The sequence below is a fragment of the Amphiura filiformis genome, chromosome 17, assembly GCF_039555335.1.
Source record: "Amphiura filiformis chromosome 17, Afil_fr2py, whole genome shotgun sequence".
Taxonomy (NCBI): domain Eukaryota; kingdom Metazoa; phylum Echinodermata; class Ophiuroidea; order Amphilepidida; family Amphiuridae; genus Amphiura; species Amphiura filiformis.
The window spans coordinates 51,144,798-51,161,448 of record NC_092644.1 but is presented as its reverse complement, the minus strand read 5'-3'; the positions used below and the strand labels follow the sequence as shown (position 1 = coordinate 51,161,448).

Genomic DNA, 16,651 nt, shown 5'->3' with positions numbered 1-16,651 from the left:
TAACATTTGACAGTCATGCGTGTCCAATTGCTACTTTTAACAGTTTTAACTGTTCATATCTTACCCAGTAGTACTCTGACTTTGGTTAGCCCCATTAATATTACAGGATTCTTGATCAGTTCTTGGTGGAGATGGGAAGATTCATCCAGCGGCCTATTCAACTCTTCAAATTTAGGCTTCTTACCTCCAAGCAGCCAGTCACACTAAATGACAAAACAAATACATTTGATTATATAGGAATCAAAATAACAATCATATAATGTGTAATTGATTTGTATTTAAAAGAGTATTTTGTGATCCTGGCATCCTCTTTTTATGACATTTTTCAGAAGCTTATTCCCAAAATTTCAGTTGATTCTGATTTTGCTTTTGCGAGTTAAGCATGATTATGTGTATTACACTGCTCCTTAGGCCTCTGTTGTAACTTCTTTCTGGTATACCAGAACGTAATTCAAATTTCATGAAATTTGTGAAAAATGAATTAATCTGCAAGAAATTTCTTGTACATAAGTTGTATATATATAATAAAAATCTCAACTTTTATTGAGAAAAGTGGGGGGATGAGGCTGTAAATCACAAAATGCCCTTTTAAATGTGTTAACAGCCTCATCCCCATTTTTCCTCATCAGGAGAAAGCTCATACTTTTCTCATTACCCCAGTAAATTTTACACCCAACCCGAAAATATGTTACATTTTGCTTCTCATATCAAAAGCACTGGAGCAATACAATTCAAAATTAGTAAACAGATTGACTAGAGCAATATCAGAGCAACCACCTTTACTGGCAAAAACAAAGCACTTGATTTATGACTGCATGATTTGTTGTTTCACGATGATAAGTAGTATTTATCATGATATTGTCAATTATAACCCATGCAGACTTTAAAAACTTGAATATTTGTTCACCAAGTCTGTTGCCCTTTACTATTGTATTACTCTACCAGGAATTCTGTGCATAGGTACTGGTGTTTATTATAGGGAAGCAACAGGCTAGATATACATTGACATGTATGAGATAGCATCAGAAACCCATGTTCCAGAACACAATATTATTACTTTCAGTCCCCAATATTGGAATTGAATTCTATAATCACAGATAGTTGTTAAAAAAGTAAATAAAAATCAGCAAAATAGTATGCACTTGTGCTTAATTGAACTTCATATGTCATGCATTATACTAATACTAATATTCTAGTTTTAATTTGATCCTCTTTTATCTCACTGAAAAAAATATTAAATTTAAATGGCAAACACTGCCATCACAATATTTTCAGCTATCCATGTGCAGTTAGATATAGAACATTGCTGTTAATTTTGTCATTATCAATAGAGGGCTCCTGAGAAGTATGGTTACTCTCCCACACAGTATTTGACATGCATCTCAATTTTACTTGCTCAGCCAAATAAGACATAATGGAAACCGGAGAATATGAGATAAATGACAATGATGCGTAGGCTTATATACTTACAGCAGTTTTAGGGTTATTATTATTACAAGATAAAGCTTCCATTGATTCTTCTTTACTGAACCCCATTCTTTGAAGAAAATGTAGTGCCTACAATAAAGACAAGAATAAATTAGCATTAAGTGCCAATGTCATCAGAATAACAATTTATTTATGTAGCTTCTCAAAAAAAAACAATCTTTTGCATTTAGGCTTTGTTTGCGTTTTTTAAGTCGCTGATGTGCTTAATATAATGTAAAGCATATTGTACTATGGGGAGGACTGGGGTGTGAATTTAATCTATATTAAAATTAGAACTTTAATATAAATGTTATCTGGGGGTCTCTCTTTCCCTGCAAGGTATTATCTTGAAGATATTATACCTGTATCATATAACAAATATAATTGATTTGTTGTTGTTCTTTTTTCAAAATTCCACCTTCTTTGGATCTCCTGATGTATAGGACCTCCAGTCCAGTCAGATAAAAAACTTGTATTCTGCCATATTGCTTCAGTACATGTTCTTGCTACTGGTGTGACATAACCCATCTGTGGCGCAGGGGGAGTGGAGTGCTGATCACCCCACAATGGCTAGGTGCACCTACCTCAGGGGTCATTGCAAAAGCATCCATGTAGTGATCCTTTTTTATCTTTTTTTCTTATATTTTTTATCTGTATAAATCTGCAACCCAGTACAACTGCAACTTTGGTGTACAATGTACATATGCAAGAAGGAGACATGGTAAGTGCCCTGATCCAATCAGTGAAATGCCTCAAATTACTAGTTGAGAGACAAGCCTAAATAAGGGGGAAAACAATATAAATCACTAAGAACTTAAATGTACCTCTGCACCGTAAAGATTCACTTAATTGTGAACATGGTCTTCTTTGCCTAAAGGTAAATTTCACATACAAATAGAGAGCTCCCTCATCTGAAAATCCGGTCCCAACAAGAATTAAAGGTCAGTGCCCTCATTTCCTGGTGGGATTTTTACAGGAGGGCACTTTTAATTTCTACCCAAAATTCCAGTTGTATCAAGGGAACCCATATGCACAATTAGGCGAATCTTTACAATATATTTTTCAAAAAGATCTTTTTCCATAAAGCAACTACTTACTGTTTCTGGTGGTGGCTTTCTAGGTCTATTTCTAAATTCTTGAAATAACTGTAAGGCTTCTGTTGAACTATAGTTCTTTTCTTCTTCACTTGTTGTGGCAGCTGCACCTAGGCTTTCTGCACCAGTACTGGCACCAGCAGTGGCACCATCACCAGCACCATTAGTACTATTTGTTGCACCCTCTGGTTGTAATCGACTTTCATCACTAGCAGTAACATTAGAGTCTTGTGCTGTACTCTTTGTTGCTGTTGATGATATACTTTGAGATTGTCCAGTTATGTTATTGTTTTCTACTTGATCAAGTGGCAGTGGTTCATTGTAATCCTCATCACCGCTATGTTGTAATAGCCACTCCATTGCTGCTTCAACTTTCATTCTATAAATTGTAAAAATAGAATCAACAGATTCAATTCTAGGTAACTGTAGAACTAGAAACAGAGCTTCCAACTGTCTAAATCAACCAATGTAAACCAGTATTTCTGCACTTTCATGTACTAAAGTACCAACATTAGTATAAAATACTGAAAATCAGAACTAGTTGGTATGGTTCATTTGGTTTTCTCAAAACAGTAGTGTAGTGTAATGTTTTTTGGTACACACACAATCAAAGATGCAGTGTGACGCCACTGCCTTTGATCGCTCATGTATCACACACAGACAATACTGTCTCCAGGAAACCAAAATTATGGGACTTTAGCTCTAAAAAAAGTAAAATAACAGTACAATAATTGCTGTTTAAAGCACAAGCATTGGAAATTTTAAGTATATGCCTGTAATGCTTATATAGCTAAAATAATAGTTTCTCAATCATGAGAGTATGAATGTACTGCGTGCACTGCGTAATGTCGCAAGTTTAGTGGAATGACACAATAGCGCAATCGATTGTGCACACACAGGAAATGCAGCGCTAACCATGAGCGTGTGTAGTAGGCGTTGTACGCCGATGCAATCGTCATTGCGTGCCTATTGAGCTCTCATGATCGAGAAACTATTATTTTAGCTATAGTAAATTGCTGTAAACATTTGATGACAGCGTATTTAGGCAAAGTTGCATATGAAGACGAAATTGACATGCATACCACGTCTATAGCACACAAACTGTGGTTCAGAGGCACTGTGTTAAAGGTTTACAGCAAAATAGTATAGTGCATGTTATGGCCAAAATGCATCACACAGACCACAAGCAAGCATGAACTTAAAAATTGAAGTTTGCTTGGTGCATGGTACTATAATCTGGGGAACACTTTATGAGGAACACAAAACCATAGCAGGGTTACATACCCTTTTTGTTTAAACTCTTTGATTATTTTAGATACACATAATGAAGTAACTAACATACTTACTCATTGGCAGCCAATGCTTTCCTAGCAGCAATTTCAGGGAAGCCCATATCTCTTAGCTGCTTTAATCCCTCAGGGTCTACCATTGGAATACGAGCCTTTTCTTTAGCAGCCATCCTTGCATTTTCTGTAAGGCATTTAAAGCAATACATTAAAGATTAGCATGTGTGTGGCTTTAACATTTAAACTAATTAAGGGGGAAATGTATATGGGATAGTCTCACAAATATTAGCTTCACAAACGTAATCAAACTAAATGTTTTAACAAGTTTGAGTTCAAACAATGTCTATTTCCTTTCTTGTGGAAAAATAGAGCTAGCTTGAAATTATCCTGGACAAGGAACTTACTGGTAATTGTCCCAGTCTACTCGTACAAAACTCGAGCTGATTCTGGCTGTGATGGTTATTATATGTGTAGGCTGACTAGGGTTCTGCACCTGTATAGAGCTGCATCCCTGAATGATGCTAAATGGTTTATACGGTGCATCTTGGGCCATAGTGATCAATGACTTCCTGCAACTTGGTATGATCAAGTCTACTGACTATTTCCATCAATTTAATACTCAGAAACAAATTGTTTCCCAAAACATTTAACCATTTTATAAGAGCATTATGATACTGTTTACGTCCGTTTTTGGAAATTCCTGTCCAGTATCCAAAATAATACAATTTTGCTTTTTCAATTTATCTGGTGGTCACCTTTTAAATTAAGAAAGTGATCTAAACAGCAACTAGTGTTGACAAATCGGTAACCATGATTAAACTCATCGATAACCATGACAAATCTGTAACCATGATATAGAGTGTTCTGCTACCAATTGATCTTACCCAATGCTTCGTTAACAGCTCGTGCAGCTTTAGAATCGGTGCATAAGAGTTTATGAGCCATTTCTATCAGAGTAATAAAGCCCTGTCTGTATGCTAGTCTTCCTTTTATTGCGGCAAGATCCGATGTCATCTGTAGGCGAAAAATCAAATATGAAAAGATCAATTCTATCAAACACATTTTGTTTGATCACACATCCACGCTAGATAAAAAACAGAACATGAAAAAATCAGACTATGCCCCTTGAAGCTTCAAAATTTAAATTCAAAATGACGAAATCAACAAACAGTTTTTAAAGCTTATCATTGAAGAGTCCATACAGTATATTATATATTATTGTGCATCAATCATAAGAAAAAACTTTCATACACTCTACATAGCGATAACCAATCAGAGCAAACATTAGAAAAATGACTACTAAATGTACTACTTGTGTATAAATGTATAAGGCACAAACACGCATGCAGATGCTGTGTACTTCGTGCTGTACGTTTAGACACATTTTTTGTAAAAATTTATAAAGTATCATGATATTTTATCATATTTAAAAACAAAAAGCTTTACCCCTGAGCTTGGCCCTTTCTCCTTCCATGCTTTCTTATCCAGGTTAAGACGAGGTACATTCTTTGTGGCTTCCTCAATTTCTTTCAGCGTTGGAGCGGATTCTTCTTGCGTCTGTTAACAAAAATTATCAGCTGAAAATGTCACTTGTTTATGTGTTTGAAACAAAAGTTACATGTAGGACTGTACTCTGAAATTCAATTGAACTAATACAACGTCATGATGCTTGTATTTCCAGGATTCAATCATGACAATGTATTCATATAGAGCCACTTAGCATATGTGTGGAATTATACACCCATACTTAAAATGGGCTATTGCACACTCCCCCTGTGGAAGATTTTGGAAATATCTTTTGGATGGCAGCTCCATTTGAATTTTGTACATCCTCTGAGAAAGATTCAACCTGAATCTTCCACAGTGGGTTTCAAATGGAGCTTCCTAATGTGATCATTCCACTTGGAATGCATACTCCCCCTGTGGAAGATATTTCCAAAATCTTCCACGGGGGGAGTGGGGAGTGTGGATTTTAAATGGAATAGTCCAATGGCACATTTTGTTCAGTCAATTGAATTGAGTGTGAGTGTTTGTCTTACATTTTTCACAGCTCCTCTCGGAGGAAAGTATATTATATCTCAAAATTGACATGCTAACATCTACAGTAGTGTAGCAAATTAAAGAGTACTGTTCCCCCCCTCCCTGTGAGAAGTCTGTTCCCTTTCCTTTAAAAGTTACCTTGCTTCCCTTCCTCTGAGTGGTGGGCTCCAAAACTGGGCTCTGCCACCCCACCGTCCACTGTTACAGTGGACGGTGGGGTGGCAGTGCTACAACCCTGATCCTTACCTGTAGATCCTCAGGTTTTGTTGCTTCTGGTTGTCCAGGTATGGTACTAGTCTTAGGCTTCTTCTCTGGTTTAGGAGCTGGTTCTGATCTCTGCTTTAACAATAGTATCTTATCTGAAATATTAATATTACAAGCACAATGTGTCAGTGTTTAAAACTTCTTTAGACTTAAAGAGTATTAAACTGATACCAACATTATCAAAGGATTCCGATTTAATTAGACACAAATTTTGTACGACATTGCAGGCATCACTTTTATTTTCTTGTCCTTTTTCAATATTATATGCAATTTGTTTTGCTTACTACATTGCAGTGTTGTAATTTACTTATCCCTGTATCCTATACTGTATATCCTACTTTGTTTTAAACTGGAACTCAGGGTACTTTTGTACTTAGCCTTGGTGCTCCTCATCATCTGTAAAGTTAGTCTCGGTCCCAGCCGATTTGTACTCCTTCATCACTAAACAAACCGTCTGGCGACAACCTCATAGTATATCTTTTCTGATTGGCTGAAAATTAAAGTCATAATGTACGATCTTTTTTCAGAATTTACCTTTATTTTTTTCAAAACCGATTTTTTGGCATATTTGTAATACTTACACATGTTCTAACTTAAATCTATGAGCAAGCTGTCAAATTCGTCCTATTTGTAGTAAAACGGGACGATTTTCTGTTGGTCCGACATCAAGTCATAATTTTTTAGATTATGACTTTATGTCGGCCCACGATCGCAAACCGTAGTCTCGTACAAAACTAGCTTGGTTACGCTCCTCCACATGTGGAGGGAGCGTAACTCAAACTGGCAGCGTAGGGAGACTAACTCTGAAGCCACACTCGCTGTCCTAATCCAAATAGTGCGAGATGTTTCGAGTGATTGAGGTGAAGATTATGATGTTGTTTCTTTGCAAATTCCCAATGTCTTTCGCGTCCAAATGTATTGGGAACTTTCATAATGATTGTATATTATCATTTTAGAAGAAAAAAAGAAAAATCTAAAAATTTAAAAAGATCGTACATTAACTTGATTAAGGCTTTAACTCACTGAAAAATTGAGTCAAATTTTGGCTGTCACTCAGCGCTGGGCTTCAGTGCATGCAGCGTTTTATGGACAGCTATGCGGTTACATAAATCCATGTATGTGAGTATGTGCTAAGAGTCGCTGACATAAAAAGGCGATATCAGACGATTGACGCCTCAGTTGCTGCTAAGCTAGCATACATTTTGTGTTTGCTGTATCTACAAATAGTGGAGGGCCGGCCTATGATGTTTAGTGTCATCACTTACACCAGTCACATCCTATAGCCAATTGAAAACAATTGAATTTGTAAATTCATTAACCAATCAGCGATCATCATTTCATGGGTTGTTGCCAGGCGGTTTGTTAAGTGACGGAGGAACACAAAGTGGCTGGGACCGAAACAACTGCAAAGCATCCTTCAGTACATGTACATAACAGCCTTTGCTCACTGGCCTTGAAATGAGTGCCTTTGAAGTGTTCATTTTGAGCCCTGATGGAAATGATGACTTTTTTCACCCATAGTGCATACATGTACATACACAGTACTCGGGAAATCTAAAAAGTTCAGAGTTGGTCATCATATCATTATATGGAAGTTTATTTTACAATACAATTGGCTCTATCAACATTATAAAGACAGCATGATTTGTTCAAATTGTCATCTTCAGTTGCATTTTTCAATAATTTTACCTGCATCTTTGAGTCCTTGTTCTCCTATCTTACATTTATCTTGTACAACTTTAGCCAAGTCTACACACACCAACTTGTACTGAAGGCTCACTGGTGGAGGGTCAACTGAGCTACCTGCAAAATCAAAATGTATACATGTCAGGTTAGAATAGGATGAATGATTTTGTACAAAGCCAAAGCATAACATTTTACCACCTCATAATATTCATAACAAACAAGCATTGATGTTCTTCAGTGTTGCCCTAATCTTATTGCAAAATCTTGTGTGTGGGTGTGTATGTTTATTGTTTACCTTGCTTTTCAGTTGAGGACTCCAACTGAACAACACACAGGTAGACAAGCCTTGAAATAAGCAGACTGGAACCAGGAGCAATTTGTTTCGAACATTGCTCCTGGTTCACTGGGATTTTACAAGAACCAGGAGCAATTTCTGAAGAAACAGGAGCAATTTTCAAATATTAAATTTTTTTCTGCATATATACAATACAGCATACCAGCACGACTGCATCAAGTGTAAAACTGTAACCAGGAGCAATTTATTTTAGAAAATTGATCCTGGTTCATGTGAATTTTACAAGGACCAGGAGCAATTAGTGGCTTTACGAGAGCAAATTTGCTCCCTGCGCCTGCTTATTTCAAGGCTTGCAGGTAGAACAAGGACATTGTGTACGACTTAAGACACACATCCTCAGAACACACATCCTCTGCAAATATCGAAAACAGAGTTCTATACATACATTGTACTTTTAACTATCCTCTCTAATAGCTAACATCCTCCAAGTGTTAACCTTGCCAAGACTTGCTTGGTATTACCAAATGTTTTGAGGACTTGCATAGGAGTCAATCCTGGGGAGGGGACAGGGGGATGGGTCTCTCAACCTTTTTAAGCCACTTTTTGACAATTCTGGCTGAATGCCCCCTCCCCCCTGGCCTACATTTCAAGGTTGATTGACACCAACAAACAGAGGACTTTTGGACATTAGACTGAGTGTAAAACCATCACAAAAAATGAATCTCATTTTATAAATCTTCTCAAGTTGGTTAGAATTGGGGTTGAATATGAGATCTAAAATCAAATTTAATAATGAGTTTCAAAACAGATAAGCCACCCAATTTAGTATTTAACTGCGTGCCACCATGATATTTTGCAAATAGTCAGTGATTCTTCTGACCATGTAATTTGCCAGAAATCATTCAGCCACCAAGGGCACCTGGTTGTTTTATGACACTTCACCTCACAACTAATTGAGCTAATTGGAGTTATTGTCAGCACTTTGGGTGAATAAAATGTAGGACACAGCAAGTGTGATCCAATCAAAAGAATTTGATAGCCTGCATGACTGCAGTAAGTGCCAGGGGTAGCACCATACATGTAGCATTAACTTGCACCAAGGGGTCATAGGCGCATTCTTTTAGCTTTTGGCACATCAAATTACCATTTAGAGGTTGCTAAAGGGTCATTTGAACCAACCCTTTGTTTGTTTTGTATCCATAGTTTCACAATATTTCAAATTTTTGACCCCTTGTTTTAAAACCTATAGCGCTACCCTGGTTTGATTTTGCTTTGACCACTTTGGCTTCTGTTTTGGACATCCATACAAACGGTGGCCATAGCTATTCAATTTTGATCACTTTGCTATGTACACAATTTTGAAATGTGTACGGGGATAGCATAGACTTAGGCATAGACTTATACAGTGAAGTGTGCAAATGTAACAAAAATCAAGTAGTGCAAGCTGATGCTGATAATGCTACGCATAATAAATGTCTGATGTCCAATGCTGAATTGCTGATCCATGCACTTTTTGTTTTAAGGGGGTACTATACACTCCTGGCCAATTTTGTGCCTATTTTTGCATTTTTCTCAAAATATAGTGAAGTGGTGACAAGTAAGATATGTATGTTATACGGGCAAGGACTACAACTACTGCACTGAAAATTCAACAACTCAAGGCAAGTACATTGTAGTTATTGATTTATTGATCAAATATTGGTTTTCCCTCATTTTTGACTGTAACTCCACAACTGTTGTCTGTGTTGAAATAAAATTTGCAGTGGAAGGCCCTTCGCACTTGATTATTAGTTTCCTGTTTACCGCCCGCGTCCAAAATTGAAAATCTCAGAATAATTATTTTATTTTTATTTCTAATTTTCTGCTTTAAAATAACTTTCAACTACTTCTACTTGCCATTTTCTGACTTTAATAATATCAACAATAATGATGAATAAACAAGGAGTACAACTCCACCTTCACTTATTTATAAAATCAAATATTGTTGTGAAATATAATTAAATGCCTGCTCTTACATGTACCGGTATACTAGTCAAAACTAATGCTAATCAATAGTTGCTTGTAATAGTTCAAACTAAATAAAGAAAATAAAAGATAATTACCGTACTGACGTGAGTATAGTCCCACCCCGTTTTTGGGTGAACATTTTTCAAAATTGGGGGGTGGGACTATACTCGAATTTCAACAACAAAAAAAAAAAATGCTAGGATCATTCATGGTTAACCTTAAAAAAAAAATATAAAAAACTTTCAAGATATTTTGTATTTTTAATATGAAAATTGATAATTTGTATTCATGTCATAGTCTATTAATGATTTCAAAATGCATTGAATTTGAATTTCTGTTGTTCACAACAAACCGTGCGCCACATGCAGTTTGGGCCCGAGACTAGAGATAGCCCGGATGTGGCTCACGGTTTGTTGTGAACAACAGAAACCGGCTGTGAAGGAGGCTACATAGCGATGTTGCTGGAGTGGCATTCAATTTCGGAAAAACGACACTTCGACCATGGAATTTAATTTTAAGTTTGTCAGTATATAAACGGTAAATCAAGTAAGTTTCTTTCACTCTGAAGACTTAGAGACGGTTGTTTGATTCCACTGACTATTTGCGATCGAAATTTACATAACACCAATGACAGAAATCATCAACAAAAATCGAATCAGGGACTTGTTTTCACTCGAACATCATCAACCGGAAGTGACGTGACACGGACCGACAGAATAGCCTGGATGTTCGACCGACAGAATACTCGCGTCAGTACGGTAATAATTTATAATTAAAAGTCACCTCATCCCTTTTTCAAAATCTTTAACAGGAAACTAATAATCAAGTGCGAAGGGCCTAATATACATATCTTACTTGTCACCAATGCGCTATAATTTTTGAGAAAAATGCAAAAATATGCACAAAATTGGGCAGGGGTGTAGTAGTGATGCAAAAGTAAACATTGATTCAATGCAAAAGTAATATTTTGAGGGTGGTCTAAAGGAAAAGATCGCCCTAGTTCACCACGTAAACTTATGGCTCAAAATTCGGACCGCTCGCCAATAAGTTTACTGCTTTCTGTGTTTTGAAATTTGTTGACATTTTAACGATCCCTGATTCCCGATTCGCTTATTTTCGCTGTGTCACGTCACATGCATGACGCTGGTGGGTACCAACCAAACTTCAGGAAAAAAACCTCGATCGCCGATAACGATGTGATATGGGACTTACATAGGATTACACAGAGATTTTTTGCCAAAATTTGACCATTTCCATTTAGCTTGGCCCTACTTTGTCTGCGCTATATGAAAAAGGACAGTCTTAAGTAAGTAAATGTACAATGATTTTGATGTTTTGGGAGACTGTGAGGGTTCAGAACCAAGATGATATAGCCTATTCTTGACTGTGTAATATTCCTTCACCACATTATCGTACGGTAAGAGGCTTATACGATGGACAGATAGTATCAGTTTGTGAATGAGGACATCGTATAAGTTCCTTGTACTATTATCGCCCTAAATTTGATTGCTACGATCAGAGAAGATGAAGCATTACATCATGAAGCATTACATCTTCTCTGCTACGATTGGGAAATTCCCAAATCAGTCCCAATAATTCATTACCTTCGTCAGCAGCTCTTGCTGTTGCAGAAGTTTGACAAACCAGTTCATTTTGTTTGATTACAAAACTGCATTTTTCTTTGACTTCTTGACCAGTAGCATCAGCGGTCACTTCTAAAGTCTCGACCGATCCATCGGGGTTGTTAACAACCAATTTCATCATTTTATTTCAATTCCTTGCAAACACGGGACGGTGAAATCGTGCAACCAAGTGTGTATTTTCTGTGTATTTTAATCGATTTCCTTAACAGCCTCACACATAGAGTCGAGGTTACATTTCAATGCATTCCGATTGTACCAATGATTTTTGTGTGCTGTGTAAGAGGCTATTTAAAAGTCCTCAAATTTAGGCATGGGCAAATCATTAAGTTTTAGAAAAGGGAGAGGGCCGGGGGGCACTCCAACTTTGGAGGTGACGCGTATGTAGCCGGGCTGTTAAGACCCCCTTTTTCAGCATCGCTGTCACCCAAAGACCCCATAATTTTTTACGAACAAATGCTCTGTCACCTAAAGACCCCATATTTTTCCATTTGATCTGTCACCCAAAGACCCTTACAAGTTCAATTTGAACAGCAACTTTCATTTATCACTGATTTTGTTACTTATTTTGAAAAAACAAAGAAATTTGAAGCCATTTAGAACTAAAAATTCGATTTTCGAGGTTTCTGTAGCGCTGTTTCGGCTCTCACCCAAAGATTTCATTTTAAAAAAGATAATGTTCTCACCCAATGACCCCATACATTTTGCTCTCACCGAATGCCAAAAATGACCCCATATTTTTTACACTTTGCTCTCACCGAATGCCCCTTGGTGCGAAAGTGCCACCCTACGCCTGCCCTACACCTAGTCCTATATCCATTTCAAATTGAAGTGCCCCCCCCGGGGAGAGGGGTGGCACGCGGCGTGAAACTTGGGAGTAGGCTCAATAATGATTAATGAATTATGAAGACTGGTTTAGGAAATTTAAAAAAATACCAAGAAAATTATCCTTTCGTTATTTGCCATTGGAGCCCCGCCGCTTTTCAGGCGCACCACACCACCGCTCAGCAGGCCGTCTTTTCATAACCATCTGGCATTGGTGCAACATGTAGGCCTACAATGTTTTAGTTGTACTTTTGTATGCTGCTTTTTTGTTTTTTCATGTGATTCATTACAACAAGTAAATGGACATCCTTCAATGCAAAACACATTGTCAATAATACGCCGTATTTCATGCATAGCTTGGTATGGGCTAAATGCATGTACCCCGTTTTTGAGAATCTCCTGTTCCCAACAGAAACAAATTTTTGATAAAGTAACTGTTCCCTATGTAAATTCAATATTTCCTCTAACCATCAATACCAAACATGTATTCTTTTGTGAAAAAAATATGCATGTACCCATTGCTTCGAAACCTATAACTTTTACAACTCGCCACCCTCTGTTCCGGTCAAGTTCCATTGAAAACACATGCTATGAGAACTACCCATCGATGAAGCAAGACCTCAGCGGCCAGAGTCGATTTATGTGTCACTCATGTACTCTATAGTCATAGTAACACGCCCAATAGTTCCTGTCGACCCTAAAGCACATTCGAGCCAAATATCAAGGCATTCGACATATTTTTACCATAGGTACCTGTCCAATATTCATAGGCATCTTTCGATCTCAAACATTCCATCAAATAACATGCTAATGACCCACCGTGCAGGGCGTGATAGTTACGTTATGAATGGCATGACGTCATATATACACAATGGGATCTGGGTGAACGCATTTTCAATTGGGGTTTCTTTTATATCGCTTTTCGTGCAATTTTTAATATTACTATAATATTCACTGATAGTTTAAAGCAATTTGTTCCTGGTTTTTATTCTCTTTTTCCGTGCATCGTGACTTACTTTAGGACTAATGAATTATTATCAGTATTCCAAAATTAGGTTTTAAAATTTGGGAAATATTACGTTGAAATAAAATCTGTGAATATAAACTAAATAAAATATTCATTTACTGTAAATACACGATAATAATGGCCGGACTTGATGTTTTATACCGGGGTTTTATAGGCCTAGTTTTTGTATTTTGGAAATGCTGTTTATTGGTTTTCTTTTCCGTAGGCCTTTACAATTTACGAACAGATATTAAAGAAGAAAAATATTCCATTTATTTGCGTTTTTGCAATAACATGCGGGGGACGAGGGCATCACGAATTACATCACCCCTCCCCAAATAATGATTGTAGTTTCTCCTCATTTGCTTGTGCGTTGCCACAGCAGTCTGATAGATGTGCATGCGCTTTGCGATCCTCTCTATCTCATTTACATACGAAATTGATGACTCGCATGGGGTCACATCAGGTCAATGCGTGATAGCTCAACCAACAACTGTTGTTTATTCATTACTACTGAAACAGCAGTGCACTTTGATTGGCTATATGTAAATTAAGCATTGGGGTATCAGCTAATTATAGTTTGTCCTCTTGCCCATGTTAACTTGTTGTAATGTTCTTGTGATTTTTCTGTGATTTCTTTGTTTTGATAATAAAAATACATCGGAAGATAACAAAGAATCCACAAGGCTGTTCATGACATATTGCTCAGTATCATGTAACAGTTGTATCATGTGTTACGAGTCGTACTTGACTCAAGGCCAAAATCACCTTTTTCCCGAACTCATCACGAATGCACAACACAAATACACTGTTTGTTTAAGCTAACAAAATCTAAGTCTTTAATTGAAAACAGAGTATGATTGGTACATATAATAACAATATCGCATATACAATAAAATCACACAATGACAGTTTTACTATATATCAGTACTTAACCAGCTGTCTTCTTGTTGGTGATCCTAGAGTTCTTGCAATGTTCTGGACGACTGATGTAATATATCCTTATTCACTTGTCCTGCGAAAATCAGCGAAGTCCATAGTAGGCTTGCATTTATAAATCCTTGTGTATAAAATCCTCATACGAAAATGATGATGCTTCCTCCAATCTCCTTTGCGCTGCTATCTCCACACATATATCTCCTTGCGATGCTTTCTCCACAAATATATCTCCTTGCGCTGCTTTCTCCAAAAATGGTGTTTCTTTCACCAATCACTCTTTTTCCAGGGAACAGGTTTCTTCAACACAGATCCGCTGTTTTTGACAGATGCGTGGCCTTCACAAACCCAGCAAACTCCAGCAATTTGACAGAAGAACTTTTAATCCTTTGATGAGGAAGAGCACTTTTGTGTGCTCGCTGTCTTCTTCGTTGCTGTATTAAAATTAGCTCAATTATTGGATATATAAACTGGTTAAAATGTACTTCTTTTTTGAAGCACGAAGACCATCACACACATGTGGAGTTTCTCAATCTCCCACGGCATTCTGTAAAGTCCCAACAAAAGCCTCCGGTCGACGACTTGAAATGCTTAGTATTAATTATTAATTTATCACTGTTCATACTTCATCGAAAGTTACTATCGATGTCCATTTAGTATGTTACACATCAAAGAGTCAAAAGATATGTAGGATTCCCTAGGATTCAATTGAATTTGTATTTATAACATTTCTAAACTTGAAATCGCTGATAGTAAAAACTAATTCCTTTCCTGAATCCCTTAAACTGGAACAGTTTGGGCCAATTTTAACGAAAATCAGAGGAACAATTTGGAGCTTTTTAATTTTTACCCTGTATGATAATCATAGGCGTAGATCTAGATCCCAGGGGGATGGGGGATACATTCCCCCCAATATTTTGCCAGGGGGATGGTCCATACAATCATCCACCTAATGTTGACGCCTGATAATGGGTTTCTGACCAAATTAGTAAACCTCATATTTGCCCATTTTAGCCCCCAAAGTGGACATTTTCTCGCGCTTCGCGCGCATTTATTCTACTTTTAAACCACATTTCATCACTTTAGCTTCAAAATAACAAAATTTTTCGCACGCTATGCGAGCAGTTGTGCCATAAAACTTATTCTGTCGCCAAAAGGCTTGCTTTACTGTACTTCAAGAATTTTTCCCAACTCCATCCCCAATGTCTAAAAGAAATATACGCCGCCACTGGTGATAATAGGGGCTTGGGGTCTTTTTAGGGTCGTGAGATTGAGATTCCAATATACCTTGGCAAACAAAATATTTGAATTCATCATATCCGAATTACTTGGTTGCCATCTTTTACGCAAATTAAGTAAGCACATTTCCAAAATAGAACCAGCCTACTTGTGATACATGTAGTGCAGCTATAAAAAAAGAAATGGTTATTTGCAGGAGTGTCTGAGCTGCCTCAGTCGTTAGAAAATTTTACAAAATGAGCCTGAGCGCCAAATGAAGGCATTTGGTGGACACTTTTTACCTTATTTGTTTAAAAACTCTAAAATTGTAGAAGAAAACATCATTAACAATATTTAAAACGGGCACAAATCCTCCAATTTCGGAGTTTTTGTGGACGCTATATATACGCAAAAACTCCAAGCGGAGTTTCTGTGGACGCTGCAAAAACTCTAAAATCGGAGGATTTGTGCCCGTTTTAAATATTGTTAATGATGTTTTCTTCTACAATTTCAGAGTTTTTGCGGACACTACGCAAAAACTTCAAAATTGGAGGATTTGAGCCCGTATATTGTTAATAATGTTTTCTATACTTTAATTTCGGAGTTTTTGCGGATGCTACGCAAAAACTCAAAAATTGAGGTTCTACGGACGCCACAAAACTCCAAAATCGGATTATAAAAAGGCGAAGGGCACAGAGGGTTCCTGCTTCCAGTAATAACCTCGTTATAAAACTTTAACCTTGCTTTAAAAATGAGAAATTCTTCTGCTGAGAAATTCTTAATTATATACCGGTACTAAACAGCCTATATAGTGAAACCCTATCTTGGTTTCTAAAAAGAAATATTTGTACATAACCAAAGCCATGCTTTTTGGTTTATAGGCCTAA

The 16,651-nt window shown here is 37.0% G+C and overlaps 1 protein-coding gene across 2 annotated transcripts in view; it reads right to left on the bottom strand.

Annotated features, from left to right (window-relative positions):
- The window catches only part of LOC140137936 (ubiquitin-associated domain-containing protein 1-like), a 34,399-nt gene extending 22,403 nt beyond the window's left edge, over window positions 1-11,996 (bottom strand). For both annotated transcript variants that reach the window (XR_011856927.1, XM_072159741.1), the window contains exons 1-9: window positions 11,744-11,996; window positions 7,841-7,954; window positions 6,134-6,246; window positions 5,294-5,404; window positions 4,732-4,861; window positions 3,908-4,031; window positions 2,565-2,940; window positions 1,471-1,557; window positions 65-203 (exon numbers count right to left, since the gene is read on the bottom strand). Coding sequence is in view for 1 of the 2 variants with exons in the window: in XM_072159741.1 (XP_072015842.1) it covers window positions 65-203; window positions 1,471-1,557; window positions 2,565-2,940; window positions 3,908-4,031; window positions 4,732-4,861; window positions 5,294-5,404; window positions 6,134-6,246; window positions 7,841-7,954; window positions 11,744-11,903 (1,354 nt within the window). In the remaining variant the exon portion in view is untranslated. The remainder of the gene's footprint in view (window positions 1-64; window positions 204-1,470; window positions 1,558-2,564; window positions 2,941-3,907; window positions 4,032-4,731; window positions 4,862-5,293; window positions 5,405-6,133; window positions 6,247-7,840; window positions 7,955-11,743) is intronic.
- Between the last annotated feature and the right edge of the window lie 4,655 nt (window positions 11,997-16,651).